Here is a 15,133-nt window from a genome sequence, read left to right as displayed (position 1 = left end):
GATGTTCATCCAGTTTTGTTCAAATACGTAGAACTTTGTAGACTACAGGCATATTGTTTGAATGTGTTTGTACATTCAAGACATTTTCATAACTTTAAACATTTCATTTAGTTTTCATTGATGCTCTGGTGTGCAAACATTGAAGAATGAAGGATACACGTTCCCTGCGATCAAGTATATCCACTGTTACGTAAGGGATGGCGAAACTGTCGTATAGTCTTTTTAAGTAGGTCGTGTACTTGCATAGTTCCTCAAATGTAGACACCAGTCTGACTTTGTCATCTGAGATGCACTCAGGTTGAGGCTCAATAAGAAAGATCACAGCTGACCGTAACCTAAACAAAATTGGGGAACAATATAACATTGTCCTAAATATATATGGTAACCCTGCCGATTACTGATTACCTGATCTTCCAGGGTGTGTTAGTTTGAATCATTTTGATGTAGATTATTTTAAAATATCACAGATTATTATGATAATCATTAATTTGCTATAAACATGATGAAGTATAATTCCTTGCACTTCTTCGTCCTATTTCGCGGCTTGTTCTGGAGAAATCAGTTAGAATATTTGACTCTGCAGTTTGCAGTTTGTTTAAATGTATACATTTTTTTAACAGGAGCATGGAAATGTACATGTATTTTCCAGTCTGTGGACTGAACACTTTTCCTCAGATGATCAAATGAAATAGTTACCTTTTCAATACGATAATAAAGAGAGCAATTTTACATATATGCTACCTCTGTATCATGTGCCCGAGTTCTTTTGTTTGTTTGATCCTCTCAAACGCTTCAGGTCCAAGATACATCTCTACATACGCCATTGGATCCAGACATCGGTCACAAAGAAAATCTAAATAAACAACGCTAATAAGTTACTACAAATCCAATCATATATACAACTTCCTTATTTGGAATGAAAATATGATTCTTATAACTGGGATTGTTGTCGAGAATCCTGTGTTCTGTTCGCATAACTGTCCTTTTTTTTGGGGGGGGGGTTATGAGGATATACTCAAACTACATTGCAGGCATCGTTTTTTAAAATACATGTAGGGGGGGGGATAATTGGCACGCCAAAACAGAGAAAGGAAAACACACACACACAATTCATTTGTTCGTTTCAGAACACACAAAATTCTTAAATCGTTGAGGAGAGGGTAGATTCCCAATATATATATAACATGTATAAGGTGGGACAGGTTTTTTTTTTTTACGAGTGCGGAGTTGGAGGGAGTACATATAGGATAACCATTGATGTACTTTTGTTGGTACGAGGCTGATTTTGGCATATAAAATTGTTGTAGTTTTACTTTATATTATTAAATGAAGGCACTACATAGCCGTTTCACGAATGCTTTTATTTACACTATGTACATGCAATAAGACAAGCAAGCTCATACTGAATTCTGATGGCTAAGGCATGGCATTATCAAATTACAAGTATGAATGAATTATCAGAACTTTCCCAGGATAAAACTGCAAGGTTAGCAAACACGTGTGGTCTATAACGGAAACACTTGTCAGATCCAATAAACAGTACATATCATTACAAAAATATTTTTAGCGTGTTCAAAATTAAACATATACATGTGAAAATCTTAGCAGGCGTGGATCCAAGATTTTTTTTTTTTCGGGGGGGGGGGTCCACCCCAGGCCAAAAATAGAAATCTAACCTTCAAATTTGTAGACAAGCAAGAAATAAAAACAATAGAAAAGAACAGAGGGAATCTCCTTTCCCAAACGGGAAAATATATTAAAGAAGGAGAGAGGGGGCAGCTTTTCTCACTTCTTAAGCTTCATATGTATGACTGTTCCCTACCAACTTAACAGGGGTCCACGTTTTCTACGGGAGGGGGGTCAAGGTATTTTTTTATTTGTACATTACTATTTACATCAAATAACTGCAAATTCCAGGGGGGTCCGGAACCCCCCCCCCCCCGGGGGATCTGCGCATGCTTAGCCAAACTACAAACCTCTTTTTTCAAGAAAGTTGTCATTTTCAATTTTGATATTTGCTAAAAGAATTTCGGTGTTCAACTGTTCAAAAACTTGAGGAGAACGCTGTGGGTGAAAGTCAGTTCTTTGCCAGCCATGTTTTTCTATTATACGTCTTGCTGTTTCCATTTCTACCCTAACCCCCGGAAGATGGGGGCAGAGGTCCTGTATAATCGTGGTCTTGCCTGTGCTGTGAGCACCACTTATGTATATCCTAAGAGACTCCATACTTCTTTCGGTTTTCATTTAAGTTCGTCGAAGCACAGATATTTACTTATCAATATTTAAATACCCTCTGTCTACTTTAAACCGAAAATTAAACAATTAATACTATATAGGCGTGATACACTAAAGGATATACATGTATATAAGGATATACTTTTAAATACAGGCACTTCTGCAACCCCCCCCCCCCCTCCGATTCACCCATTTTAACAGTTGGACCTTTTTGGATAAACTATCTTGTTGAAGCCATCTTTATGATGTATTTCATGTGAAATTCTGAAGAAAATATAACCTTAAACAACCATATACTGACTGCATGATAAATAGATGAAATTTAGATGTACAGTTGGTATACATAGATTATTTATCAATGAAATGATAGCCGTAGGATTTTTCCCGAATGTATGCATGAGATACATTGTTACGAAAGCCTATTAGGATCAATCTATAGGTGAAAAAAAAATTAAAAGGTGTAATAACGCCAAGTGAAAAGAAGTTATAACGCCAACAAAGGCGTAACGCCTTTTTTCGCGTTATAACGCCTTTTCAAAAGGCGTAATTTATGGGAAAAGTAAGTACATTTTGTAGTGTTGTTTGTTTTCATTGAGTGGTGAAGTTTAAGTTTGCTAATTTTGCAGAGAGTTTAACGTATGATTTAGAAAAACAAGGATAATGATTATGGAGTTTTTAGTAGCAATACCTAGTGCCGGTTTCAATAACAAATGCTGCATCAAGAAGATTATGATTAAATTTTACTATCATTACTCGAAAGGGAATGAGAGAGATACTGATATTGACTTTTTCCATTAATGAAATTGTATTAATTTAATTAATTAGATTATTTATATAATGCCAAAAACCTGCTACCTATAGAATAATTTTATTTACTACTAGAAAATGTTCTGAAAGAAATATTTCAATATTGATATTGCTTCTTGAATCACATTGAAGTGCAACTGCAAAGATTGAATTTTCTAGGCAAATAAAACAGGGAGAGAAAAGAAGTTACTGACTTACAAAAGATTAACTACATTGCAGTGCAAATGCACTGGATTGTAGTGTCCAGCAGCTCTAGCTTGGTGATTAACCCCACCCCACCACCGAAAAAAATTAAATAAACGTAGTGGATATTTTCATCAAGAACACATTTTAGGGACCAGGCAAAATTTATCACAATGATGGGACCGGTACAAACAGGCATGTGACAATGAATTTTTTCTTCGAAGAAAACCATGGGACAAAAACATTTTTTTAGCACTAAGTAGCCATGGGACAAACACTTTTTTAAATGAGTTACAGTACTTAACTCAAGAGACACATTTATTATATCTAAACATATTTTATCTTTTAAAAAAATAAATTCTTCAAAAAGTCATTATATCTTTTAAAGTCAAACAAAGGATACAAAGTGCAACATAAATCTTCAAATTAATACTGCATGCAAAAATAACAAAGAAACAAACAATGTTAATAAGAGTTATGAACAAACAAATTATTTCAATAAATCATTCAAAATATACTGCTAACAAATTCTACAGTAACATCTCTAAAACAACCAAAATCAATCATGTATTTTACACGAATGGTCTCTCAAGCTTCATCCATTCAGAAAACTTTCATAAAACAATTATAGGCATTTATGCCTGCTGTTCAATCCAATTCATTTATAATGAAAAAAAAATATATTTTAAACTAAAACTTTCATCAATGTTTGAAATATCTGTAATCTGAAAGACTCCTTCAGTTAATATATAAAAGTAATTGTTGACATGGTACTCTTTGTTGTTGTTTTTTTTTTTTGGGGGGGGGTGCAATAATGTTACATTAAAAGTTTAAATCTAAAGTTTAGATAAGAGATAGTTATAATTAAGCTTAAACTTTAGATTTAAACCTTTAATGTAACAATAATCTCACATCAAGATTTAACCATGGGACAGTAACTTTTTTATAAGTCTAAAGGCATGGGACAAATTTTTTTTTTTTCAATACGAAAGCCATGGGACATCTAATTTTTTTTAATGAGAAATTTTTTTTGTACCGGTCCCATAATGGTGATAAATTTTGCCTAGCCCCTAAAATGTGTTCTTGATGAAAATATCCACTACGTTTATTTAATTTTTTTTTTTTGCCTAGTCCCTTATGATCTGGTTGAAAATTCGCGCTTTCTCTAATTCGATGTTTCATCAGAGTAAATTGAATGCTTTGGTATATGCTTTCTTACATAACTGTTTCAAGAAAGAGAAAATATTCATTTTGTGACTTAAGTTGATTAAGATGAAAACAGTGTAAGAAGATTTTATGGCAAAAGTAGGTAGTGTTGATTGTTTTCATTGAATGGTGAAGTTTAGGTTTGTTCAATATTAACGTATGATTCAGAAGAACAAGGATAATGATTATATGGTATCTAGTGCCAGTTTCAATAACAAATGTTGCATCAAAAAGTATCATGCTGGAGGGACACCTGCATAACATTGCAAAGAGTCAATGAGCAATTTTTCTAAATATGATAGTTGGTTACAGCAAACAACACCCCCCCCCCCCCAAAAAAAAACATAAAAAAAAAAAACAAACAAACAAACTTGTGTTAGACGAAAAGATGTATTACAGATATTTCATCAATTTACTGTAATTCTGTGTTCAAAAATGACATTTGAACAGATACCACAGCTTTGAACAGAGAGGAAGAAAAAGAGAGAGAGAGGGAGAAAGAGAGATCAATTTTAGAGTCATATTGCTTTTATTTTTACATCTAAATGATAAAATTATATTCTTAATCGAAAGCTAGAGAGATCATTTTATTACAAATATTGGCTTTATTTTATCATCGTAATAATTAAAATTTACTATCATCACTCGAAAGGGAATGAGAGAGAGAGATACTGATATTGACTTTTTTCCGTTTATGTCTAAATTATATAGAGTCAAAAAACCTGTTAACTATAGAATAATATTATTAACTTCAAGAAAATGTTTCGAAAGAAAAATTTCAATATTGATATTGCTTAGATTTTACAGGTTAATAAATATGTTATTTAAGGTACTGGGTATAAACCAAAAAATGGAAACTACAAAGAAAGCTTCAATATTCTTAGGTTTTGAAAAAACCATTTGCAGGGAATACAAAATTCAGTGAAAATTGTTTTACAAAGGAGCAGTATTTGTCGTACAGGGAAATTCAATATTAGAGACCTTTAATTACAAGATACATGTATTTGTAACATGTACGTGTAACCTACACGTACACGTTTACTTCCTGGTCGTGAGCTAACAATTACTTTAGCTACGCCTAACACCGGAAGTGCTTGTAGCAGACGTCGAAACTTCAGGAATGGGAGATTTGAGGTAAACAATAAACAAATTAACTTTGTATGTCTTGTAATAAGTTATGAAAGAGGAAACTAGAAATTATTTCCGAATTTTAGCTTATATTTAAAATTCGAAAATACACAAAACTTTTAAAAAGTTTCGTAGTAAAACGGGGAAATCTAATTTAGGGTCATGAATATAGGTCTACAAGTTTTCATTTCTTTTTTTTTCGCTTACTTTTTTCAGTATTGAAAATATACTATTCTTGCTAGATGAGGGGCTATTAAAGTTTGATAAATTCCTCATCTTAGAGTCCAAAATAGATCATAAAAAATCCCCTCAGCTAATGCCAGACAGCCAGAGATTGAATTTTTCTGCCTTGAGTGATGAGCAATGTTTCTCTCTATTCCGGTTAGATTTTATACCTGTGTAAATATAATATTTGACTGTCAATACATATATATATATTTTTAAATTAACTTCCAGAAGTCCTAATTCTAGTTACTGTAAAAAAGTTTTTATGTTGCATGTAGATTCAGCAAATGTGAGGATTCCCAGCAAAGTTGTGTGCAAAAATAACAGCATAGCCACTGGACTACAAGCTTTTTGTATCACATTAAGAAGATTCGTCTACCCAAGCAGATTAGTCGATTTAGTTCCAGTATTTGGAAGGAGTGAACCTAGTCTCATCTTTAATTCGGTAAAATTATGTCTCCTAATTCTATACGTATCGCCCGCGTGGAGCAGTGGTTAGAGCGTTTGCTCTAGAGTCGCGGAGTAAGAAGTAGATCTTTGCTTCGCGGGTTCGAATCCCACTGTGGGACGTGGAGACCGGTCCTTCGGATGAGACCGTATAAACCGAGGTCCCGTGTCACAGTAGGTGCTGGCAAGAAAAAGATCCCTCACTGCTCAATGGCCCTAATTGCCGAGTATAGGTCAAAATTTGCAGCTCTCCACCGGCAAGTAGTTGAGTCTCCATATGAGTGAAAAAATCAATTAAACAAGAGGCCCATGGGCCATAACGCTCACCTGAGTCACTTTGACCCCGCTATTCTTCAACAGCTGATTTTCCTCTTTAATTTCATGTTGTGGAACAAAATTTAGCCGTAGGAGAGCTATGATTTAATCTAAGTTGAATCCACAAAATATTTTGATGCTTCAGTATCAAATCAATCGAAATGGTTCTGTTGTTCTGGAAAAGACTTTTTTTCCCCTGTACACACGCATTATATAAAATTTTGATCCCTGATTTCGTCCCAACCCTTAACCCAAAGCTCATGATTAAAAAAGGGATTCTGCATATTTTTAGTACGTTTGCTCTTTAATATTATAGAGTGTGGTCTTGACACTCTTGAAAAAAAATCTTTCTGTATAATGTATTAATTTCTTGTAAAACTCTGATCTTTTATAGTAGATCTTCTATTGTGGCCCAACCCTACCCCCTGGGGTCATGATTTCAACTTTAATCTATACACTACCCGAGGATGGGTCCTTATAAATATGACTTATCATGGCTTTTCTGTTCCTGAGAAGATTTTTAAATATTTTTCCCTGTATAACCCTATGTAACAGTCTGATTGCTTATTGTGGCCCCACCCTGACCCCGCGGGTCATGATTTGAACGAAATTTAATCTACACTGCCTTAGGATGTTTCAGTATAAATATGTCTAATCAGGGCTTTACTGTTCTTGAGAAGATTTTTAAAGATTTTCCCCTTTTTAAAAGATTTTAAAGATATACGCATGTAAAAGTTTAATCTATTGTTTTCCCTATATGCTGGCCCTTTTTTATACAGTTATTTGATTAGTATTAATTTTTTTTATTTGTAAATGTATTTGATTTGTAAAGCTACTTTGGCCAAAGTATTGTCAGTTGGTTATTATTGCTTAGATCAGCGATATGGCCCCCGAGCCCCCCCTTCTTTAATAGGGTGCGTTATTTATTTATTTATTTTTTTTTTTCAGGAAAGCTTATCTCAATTTTTTCATTATTTTACGTTAACTCAAATTTATTGAGAGAAAGTATATCAATATCATACCAGTTATGTAAGACATATATTTGGGTAGGAAAGATAAAGAGTTGGGCTGAGGGACCTTCAACCTGTATTCTCCTCGTTCGATGAGGGTAGATAAATTCATCAGTTTTTCGAAAGAAATGTAAAAAATGATGCTGTCTATTATTAAAATCTAAGTCCAGAATTTTTGTTTTATACATATTTTTTCAAAGTGCGTCAAATGTATCCATGGTAAAAAAAAAATGCTGATGTACACTGTTAACGCACTTTGAAAAAAAGTTTTCAAAGTGTGTTGATTTTGTCCCAATTTTAACGCACTTTGAATTTTTTTCAAAGTGCGTTGATTTTGTCCCAATTTAACGCACTTTGAAAAAATTTCAAAGTGCGTACTTTTTTCAGAGTAGGTTAATTGCCACATAGCGCGCTGGCATTAGTTCTCTGGTTGTCGGTAATTGTTATCGCTTAATTAACAGGAACGGACATTGTACCTGGACGAGAAAAGGACAAGTAATTCAAAAATTCTAATCCCTTAGTTATGCATTTAAAAAAATCACTAAAACATGCTATGGTACTTGTAAGTAGAAAGCTTAAAAATTCAGGTATAATAAAATATACTAGTAGGTCGGTGGAGTTTGATTAGAGCAAACAGATATGCGCATGTTATTGCTTGTGCAAATCGGGAAGTTATTATGAGCAGGTACATGTAAAGTTAACGATATGTATTAATACCCGTTATTAAGGGCAAAAGTTGAGCTTTTGGTCAAATTATGTACACATGTACTCAGCCCCCTTCTGCCCCTCTCTATCTCTCTTCGAAAAATCACATATTAAAAAAATCGTCCAAGGAAAAGAAATTTGATTAACATATGTTGATTATTTTAATTTTCAATTAACTATTCGGGTAAAGATATTCAATGCAAAGTTGATTTTATTTATTAAACTCAGTTTCATACAAGCGCATTTACACACTTCCGGTACCATGACTGAACAGTGTTCGGAATTGTGTTATGAGTAAAGACTGAAATGGCTGACAATCCTCTTCCAGATATTTCACTGATTTTGAATATTTCAAGACAAGAATTACTCATAAAAAGGAGAAAAAGGTTTCTTTGTGAGTATTTACTATATTGTTTGTTTGTTTTGCACGTGAAATGTATTTGTAACAGGGAGAGAGATTTGCTATACATGTTTAATAGTAAGTTAATTATCATATCATACCAGCGGCCGATGGATTTATAAAGAATGCATGGTTTAGTATAGATAAAGTAAGAACTGGGTCTATTTTTGTTTAAGTCACCCCTTACGATTTGTTGTTGTTGTTGTTGTTTTGTTGTTGTTGTTTTTTTTTTTTTTTTTTTTTTTTTTTTTTTTTTTTTGTTTTGTTTTTTTTTTTACGTTAATTATACACTTATATAGATTTGACGAAGTGAGCTTTTGTACTATGGCAAGATTATTGTCATTACTACATGTACGCATATTTGGTTTTATAAATTCGTTTATGTAACCCTGATCAATACAGATGGGAAAATAAGGTATAAGGCCTAATATCCAAGAATTTGAAGTCGCTTGATCTGATTATAAATATCTATAAAAAAAAATTCTGGTCGTTCGTGAAAATAATTCTTCCATAGAAAGTTTCCACTTTCGTTAAATTTTATTCTCACAGTGTGTGTCTTTTAAAAGAGAGATTAATATAAAATTTTAAAAATATAATGTTGGTTTTTAAAAAAAAAAAAATCGAGAGAATGCAAAGCTTGCGCATGTGCAGTGGCTTTGTAAGCAAATCGCACGATGGAACTCAAACGAACACGAGATCGTCCATAATAACTGGGTTTAAAAAAAAGAAGCCCAGACAGTGAAAAAAGACAGAAAGCAGTGAGTTTATATAGGAGAGAACACAAGGGAGGACATGCGGGAATCGCAGGGACTGAACTGCAATTCAGAACATAATACAAATTATGTCAAACGGTAATTATGTTCCCCAAACGAAGTTTGGGAACATATTGTTTTTACTCTGTTTCTTATTATGTTCCCCAAACGAAGTTGGGGAACATATTGTTTTTACTCTGTTTCTTATTATTATTAAGTCTTCCGTTTACAACGGAAGACTTATAGTGATTGTATTGTTTCTTTTTAAGTCTTCCGTTCACAACGGAAGACTTATAGTGATTGTATTGTTTCTTTTTATTAAGTCTTCCGTTCACAACGGAAGACTTATAGTGATTGTATTGTTTCTTTTTATTAAGTCTTCCGTTCACAACGGAAGACTTATAGTGATTGTATTGTTTCTTTTTATTATTATTAAGTCTTCCGTTCACAACGGAAGACTTATAGTGATTGTATTGTTAAGTCTTCCGTTCACAACGGAAGACTTATAGTGATTGTATTGTTTCTTTTTATTATTAAGTCTTCCGTTCACAACGGAAGACTTATAGTGATTGTATTGTTTCTTTTTATTATTATTATTATTATTATTATTATTATTCCTCCCAAATTTTGTGAGCGCGATTACTCAGAGATGGTTGGATAGATTTTCACAATTTTTCACATGATAGTAGGCTGATATATGAAGTTTATATAAAATTCCGTTTTTTGAAAAATTCACTTCCGGTCCGAAGTTACGGCCGAATTTCCAATTTTTAAATGGACTTTTGTCCGGAATTTTTCTCGAAAACGGTTTGAGGTAAAGATGTGAAATTTACAGGAGTATTAGATCATGACATTCTCTTTGTTTCGAAGTTGTTTTCGTGTGCTTCCGGTACTTCCTGTCCGAACCGGAAGTGAATTTGTGTTTGGTCAATTTTTGACTTTTTTGTTTTTTAATATTTTTTCAAGATATTATTATGTATAACAGAGGTTATTCTACAAATACTAAATATATAATTTGTTTTAAAATTGGATTGCGCATTTTCTAGATTTTAGGTACCGTCATTTTCCCCATTTACCTAGTGTGTAGACAATGGGCAAAGAAAGATAACTCTGACTTGTAAGTGAGAATAGAACTTTCGAGATAAAGGCGGAAATAGTATCGATGACGTCAGAGACATATATACTCTCCATATCAAAAATATTTAGACGTTCCATATGCACTCTTCTAAATGTAAGAGTACGTTGGTTACCGCTTCCAGTGCATGTATAGTTTAAAGTTGCCAATGTAGTGTAAGCCTGTATTGACAGTTAATTGATTTACACATGAATATATCTAAAAAAAAAATAATATATATGCTAGGTACCTAATTCAAGTAAATATATTATAAGCACTGAATATACATTTATAGTGATGGACAGGCATGCAATTTTATCTATCTCGTATAGTAAGTTCAGAATACGATAGTTATAAACTTTCTATAATGTAGACGATTTATTATTCTCTATGATTTGAATGCGAAATTATCCCGATTTCCGAGTTTTATTTTCGATATTAAAAAAATATTACATACATTCAAAAAGGAATTGAGCGATAGAAAATTGTAATACAGTACTGTTTTAAAGCCTTTATAAATAAATTGATATCTGCCACTTAAAAGAAAGAAAATCAATCTATAGATTAGATTTGGTTATTACATGTATATTTGATAAAAAGTTAAATTATTTATGACATGATCTATACTCTATATACCCAAGGAATTATAAAAGATGTGAAAAGACGATTCTTGGATTCTTGTGAAATACTCAAAGAGTTAAAAAAAAATATGTGAAAACGCGATTCTGTGTGAAATAATGGTACGCTATATGTTTCTTTTGAAAAAAAAAAACATGATAAAAAAAATTGCACAGGTCTGTTGATATGTGGGATAAGTATACCTGAATGAACACAGTTTTATGCAATGATATATAATTATGTACATGCAACTGACGTCCGTACTTTTCCTTATAATTCATAAAACATAAAACTATCTAATTCCTTTGAAGCCTCCTCCCCTCCCCCCCCCCCCCCCCGTCTTGATTAATATTCGGAGACATTCGTGCAGCTAGGCATTTGAATTATATATTCGTTTTAGATTTAAATCTGGAACATGTGAATATAATTACCATTTACATGTATACAGAATTTCATATTCTATAATGGTAGATTTGTCATTATGAAATGTTCAATTTACGTCTGAGAGAGAGAAAGAGAGAGAGAGGGAGAGAGAGAGAGAGATTCCCTCTTAATCCCGATCCTCCTATCCATTTACATAGACCAAAAATTAGTTCTATATCGGTCACACCCATTCTTTATTAAATGTTTTCTGATTTCATAGTCAGTCATGGTCACATCCTGTATATTTTTCAGCTTAAAAAGTATCACACGAAGTGCACGTGTGTTGACCTGTCAATCAAAATCACTTGACGCTGTATGCAATGCAATTAAGTAGCCTGAGTTCGAAATGATCTTGAAGTACGATCTTTAAGTAAATCTGATGCAACAAACTTGTAAAAAAAAATAGAATAAAATAAAAAATAAAATATTCGGTATTATGAACTTCGATTGTGGGACGTGGAGACCGGTCCTTTGGATGAGATCGTATAAATCGAGGTCCCTTGTCGCAGAAGGTGCTGGCATAAAAAAGATTCCCCACTGCTCAATTGCGATAAGTGCCAAAGTATAGGACAAAAATTTGCAGTCTCCACCGGCGAGTGGTGGCGTCTCCATGTGAGTGAAAAATTCAAAAATTCTGGAGAGGGACGTTAAACAACATACGTATAATCAATCAATCAATCAATCAATCGATTGCTGAAGAATTGCTGTAAATGAATAATCTGTCTTATAGGTATGCTGTCAAATCTTGATATTATAACTTTACAAAATTCAGTGACTTTACGTTTAGTGTGATACTAACTTAATTCATTATATTTTTTTATAACACCATCACAATTATGTTAAAATATACACACAATGAAGTTTATGATAGTACGGTGTTCGTTCGTCTGTTTGTTTGTCTTAGAAATGATTGCATACAATTTTTTTTTTTAAATTGCTAATGATATACGTTTATCTCTTATAGCTGCCAAATGTATTATACAAGATTGATAATGAAAATCAAAGTACCTTAAGTACTGAAAGGACTTTTTTCCAGTTATTTTTTTCTTTCACAGTAAATATGATATGTATGTTTTTTACACAGAAAAAAAGCAAATTCTTACAGATTTAGAAGAACGGAAGACTTTTTTGTTGCCATGGCAACAAGAGTCTAGTTATTATTATTATTATTATTATTATTCCTCCCAAATTTTGTGAGCGCGATTACTCAGAGATGGTTGGATAGATTTTCACAATTTTTCACATGATAGTAGGCTGATATATGAAGTTTATATAAAATTCCGTTTTTTGAAAAATTCACTTCCGGTCCGAAGTTACGGCCGAATTTCCAATTTTTAAATGGACTTTTGTCCGGAATTTTTCTCGGAAACGGTTTGAGGTAAAGATGTGAAATTTACAGGAGTATTAGACCATGACATTCTCTTTGTTTCGAAGTTGTTTTCGTGTATTTCCGGTACTTCCTGTCCGAACCGGAAGTGAACTTGTGTTTGGTCAATTTTCAACTTTTTTGTTTTTTAATATTTTTTCAAGATATTATTATGTATAACAGAGGTTATTCTACAAATACTAAATATATAATTTGTTTTGAAATCAGATTCCACATTTTGTAGATTTTCGGTACCGTCATTTTCCCTATTTACCTAGTGTGCATACAGTGGGCAAAGAAAGATAACTCTGACTTGTAAGTGAGAATAGAACTTTCGAGAATAAAAGCGGAAATACTATCGATGACGTCAGAGACATATACACTCTCCATATATTGATAGAATAAATATTTAGAACGTTCCATATTCACTCTAAATGTAAGAGTACGCTAGTTACAGCTTCCAGTGCATGTATAGTTTAAAGTTGCCAGTGTAGTGTAAGTCTGTATTGACAGTTAATTGATTTACACATGAATATATCTAAAAAAAAAAAAGTACTATATATGCTAGGTATATAATTCAAGTAAATATATTATAGACACTGAATATACATTTATAGTGATGGACAGGCATGCAATTTTATCTATCTCGTATAGTAAAAGCCTTCTATAATGCAGACGATTTATTATTCTCTATGATTTGAATGCGAAATTATCCCGATTTCCGAGTTTTATTTTCGATATTAAAAAATATTACGTACACTCAAAAAGGAACTGAGCGATAGAAATTTGTAATACAGATTGTATTAAAGCCTTTGGAAATAAATTGATATCTGTCACTTAAAAGAAAGAAAATCAATATATAGATTAGATTTGGTTATTACATGTATTTTTGATAAAAAGTTAAATTATTTATGTCACATGATCTATATTCTATATACCCAATGAGTTATAAAAGATGTGAAAAGGCGATTCTTGGATTCTTGTGAAATACTCCAGAGTTAAAAAAAATGTGAAAATGCGATTCTGTGTGAATAATGCTACTCTGTATGTTTCTTTTGAGAAAAAAAACATGATAAAAAAATTGCACAGGTCCTGTTGATATGTGGGATAGGTATATACATTTACCTGAATGAACACAATTTTATGTAATGATATATAATTATGTACATGCAACTGACGTCCGTACTTTTCCTTATAATTCATAAAACTATCTAATTCCTTTGAAGCCCCCCCCCCCCCGTCTTGATTGATATTTGGAGACGTTCGTGCAGCTAGGCATTTGAATTATATATTCGTTTTAGTTTTAAATCTGGAATATGTGGTTATAATGGTTATAATTACCATTTACATTTATACAGAATTTCATATTCTATAATGGAAGATTTGTCGTTATGATACTGAAATGTTCAATTTACGTCTGAGAGAGAGAGAGAGAGATTCCCTCTTAATCCCAATCCTCCTATCCATTTACATAGACCAAAAATTAGTTCTATATCAGTCACACCCATTCTTTATTAAATGTTTTCAGATTTCATAGTCAGTCATGGTCACATCCTGTATATTTTTCTGCTTTAAAAGTATCACACGAAGTGCACGTGTGTTGACCTGTCAATCAAAATCACCCGACGCTGTAATAAAATAGCCTGAGTTCGAAATGATCTTGAAGTATGATCTTTAAGTAAATCCAATGCAACAAACTTGTGAAAAAATAAAATAAAATAAAAAATAAAATATCTCGGTATTATAAACTTCGATTGTGGGACGTGGAGACCGGTCCTTTGGATGAGATCGTATAAATCGAGGTCCCGTGTCGCAGAAGGTGCTGGCACAAAAAAGATTCCTCACTGATCAATGGCGATAGAACAAAAATTTGCAGTCTCCACCGGCGAGTGCTGGCGTCTCCATGTGAGTGATAAATTCTCGAGAGGGACGTTAAAGAACAAACAAAACAAACAAAAAAGTAAATTTGAGAATTTATCATATATACACCCGTAGTTGGTGCATCACTTTTATTTAAACTTTGGAAGGATGACAAAGAAAAATTTAATTTGAAATTTTAATGAACTAAGCAAACAACCTACTCATTGTTAACACTTTGACCTGTTTCAAAGAAAGTGGGTCCCAACAGTAACGCACTAAAATCACTTGACTCTGACACAGATTTAGTGTTTCGGTGGTGCAATACGAGGCTTATATTAG

At 32.8% G+C, this 15,133-nt stretch overlaps 1 protein-coding gene across 1 annotated transcript; it reads right to left on the bottom strand.

The window, feature by feature from the left end:
• Nucleotides 1-76: 76 nt before the first annotated feature.
• LOC133190557 (uncharacterized) lies at nucleotides 77-2,261 on the bottom strand. The gene is made up of 3 exons (XM_061326252.1): nucleotides 1,977-2,261; nucleotides 742-853; nucleotides 77-335 (listed from the first exon to the last, which is right to left on the bottom strand). Exons 1-3 carry the CDS (start codon nucleotides 2,242-2,244, stop codon nucleotides 104-106), a joined length of 612 nt encoding a protein of 203 aa, XP_061182236.1. The 5' UTR covers nucleotides 2,245-2,261; the 3' UTR covers nucleotides 77-103.
• Nucleotides 2,262-15,133: the final 12,872 nt, after the last annotated feature.

This window comes from Saccostrea echinata, unplaced genomic scaffold, assembly GCF_033153115.1.
Source record: "Saccostrea echinata isolate AGI-Se365-2 ecotype Australia unplaced genomic scaffold, CSIRO_AGI_Sech_v1 ptg000022l, whole genome shotgun sequence".
Lineage (NCBI taxonomy): Eukaryota > Metazoa > Mollusca > Bivalvia > Ostreida > Ostreidae > Saccostrea > Saccostrea echinata.
Note: the sequence above shows the minus strand (reverse complement) of the source record. Positions and strands in the feature narration are given on the sequence as shown.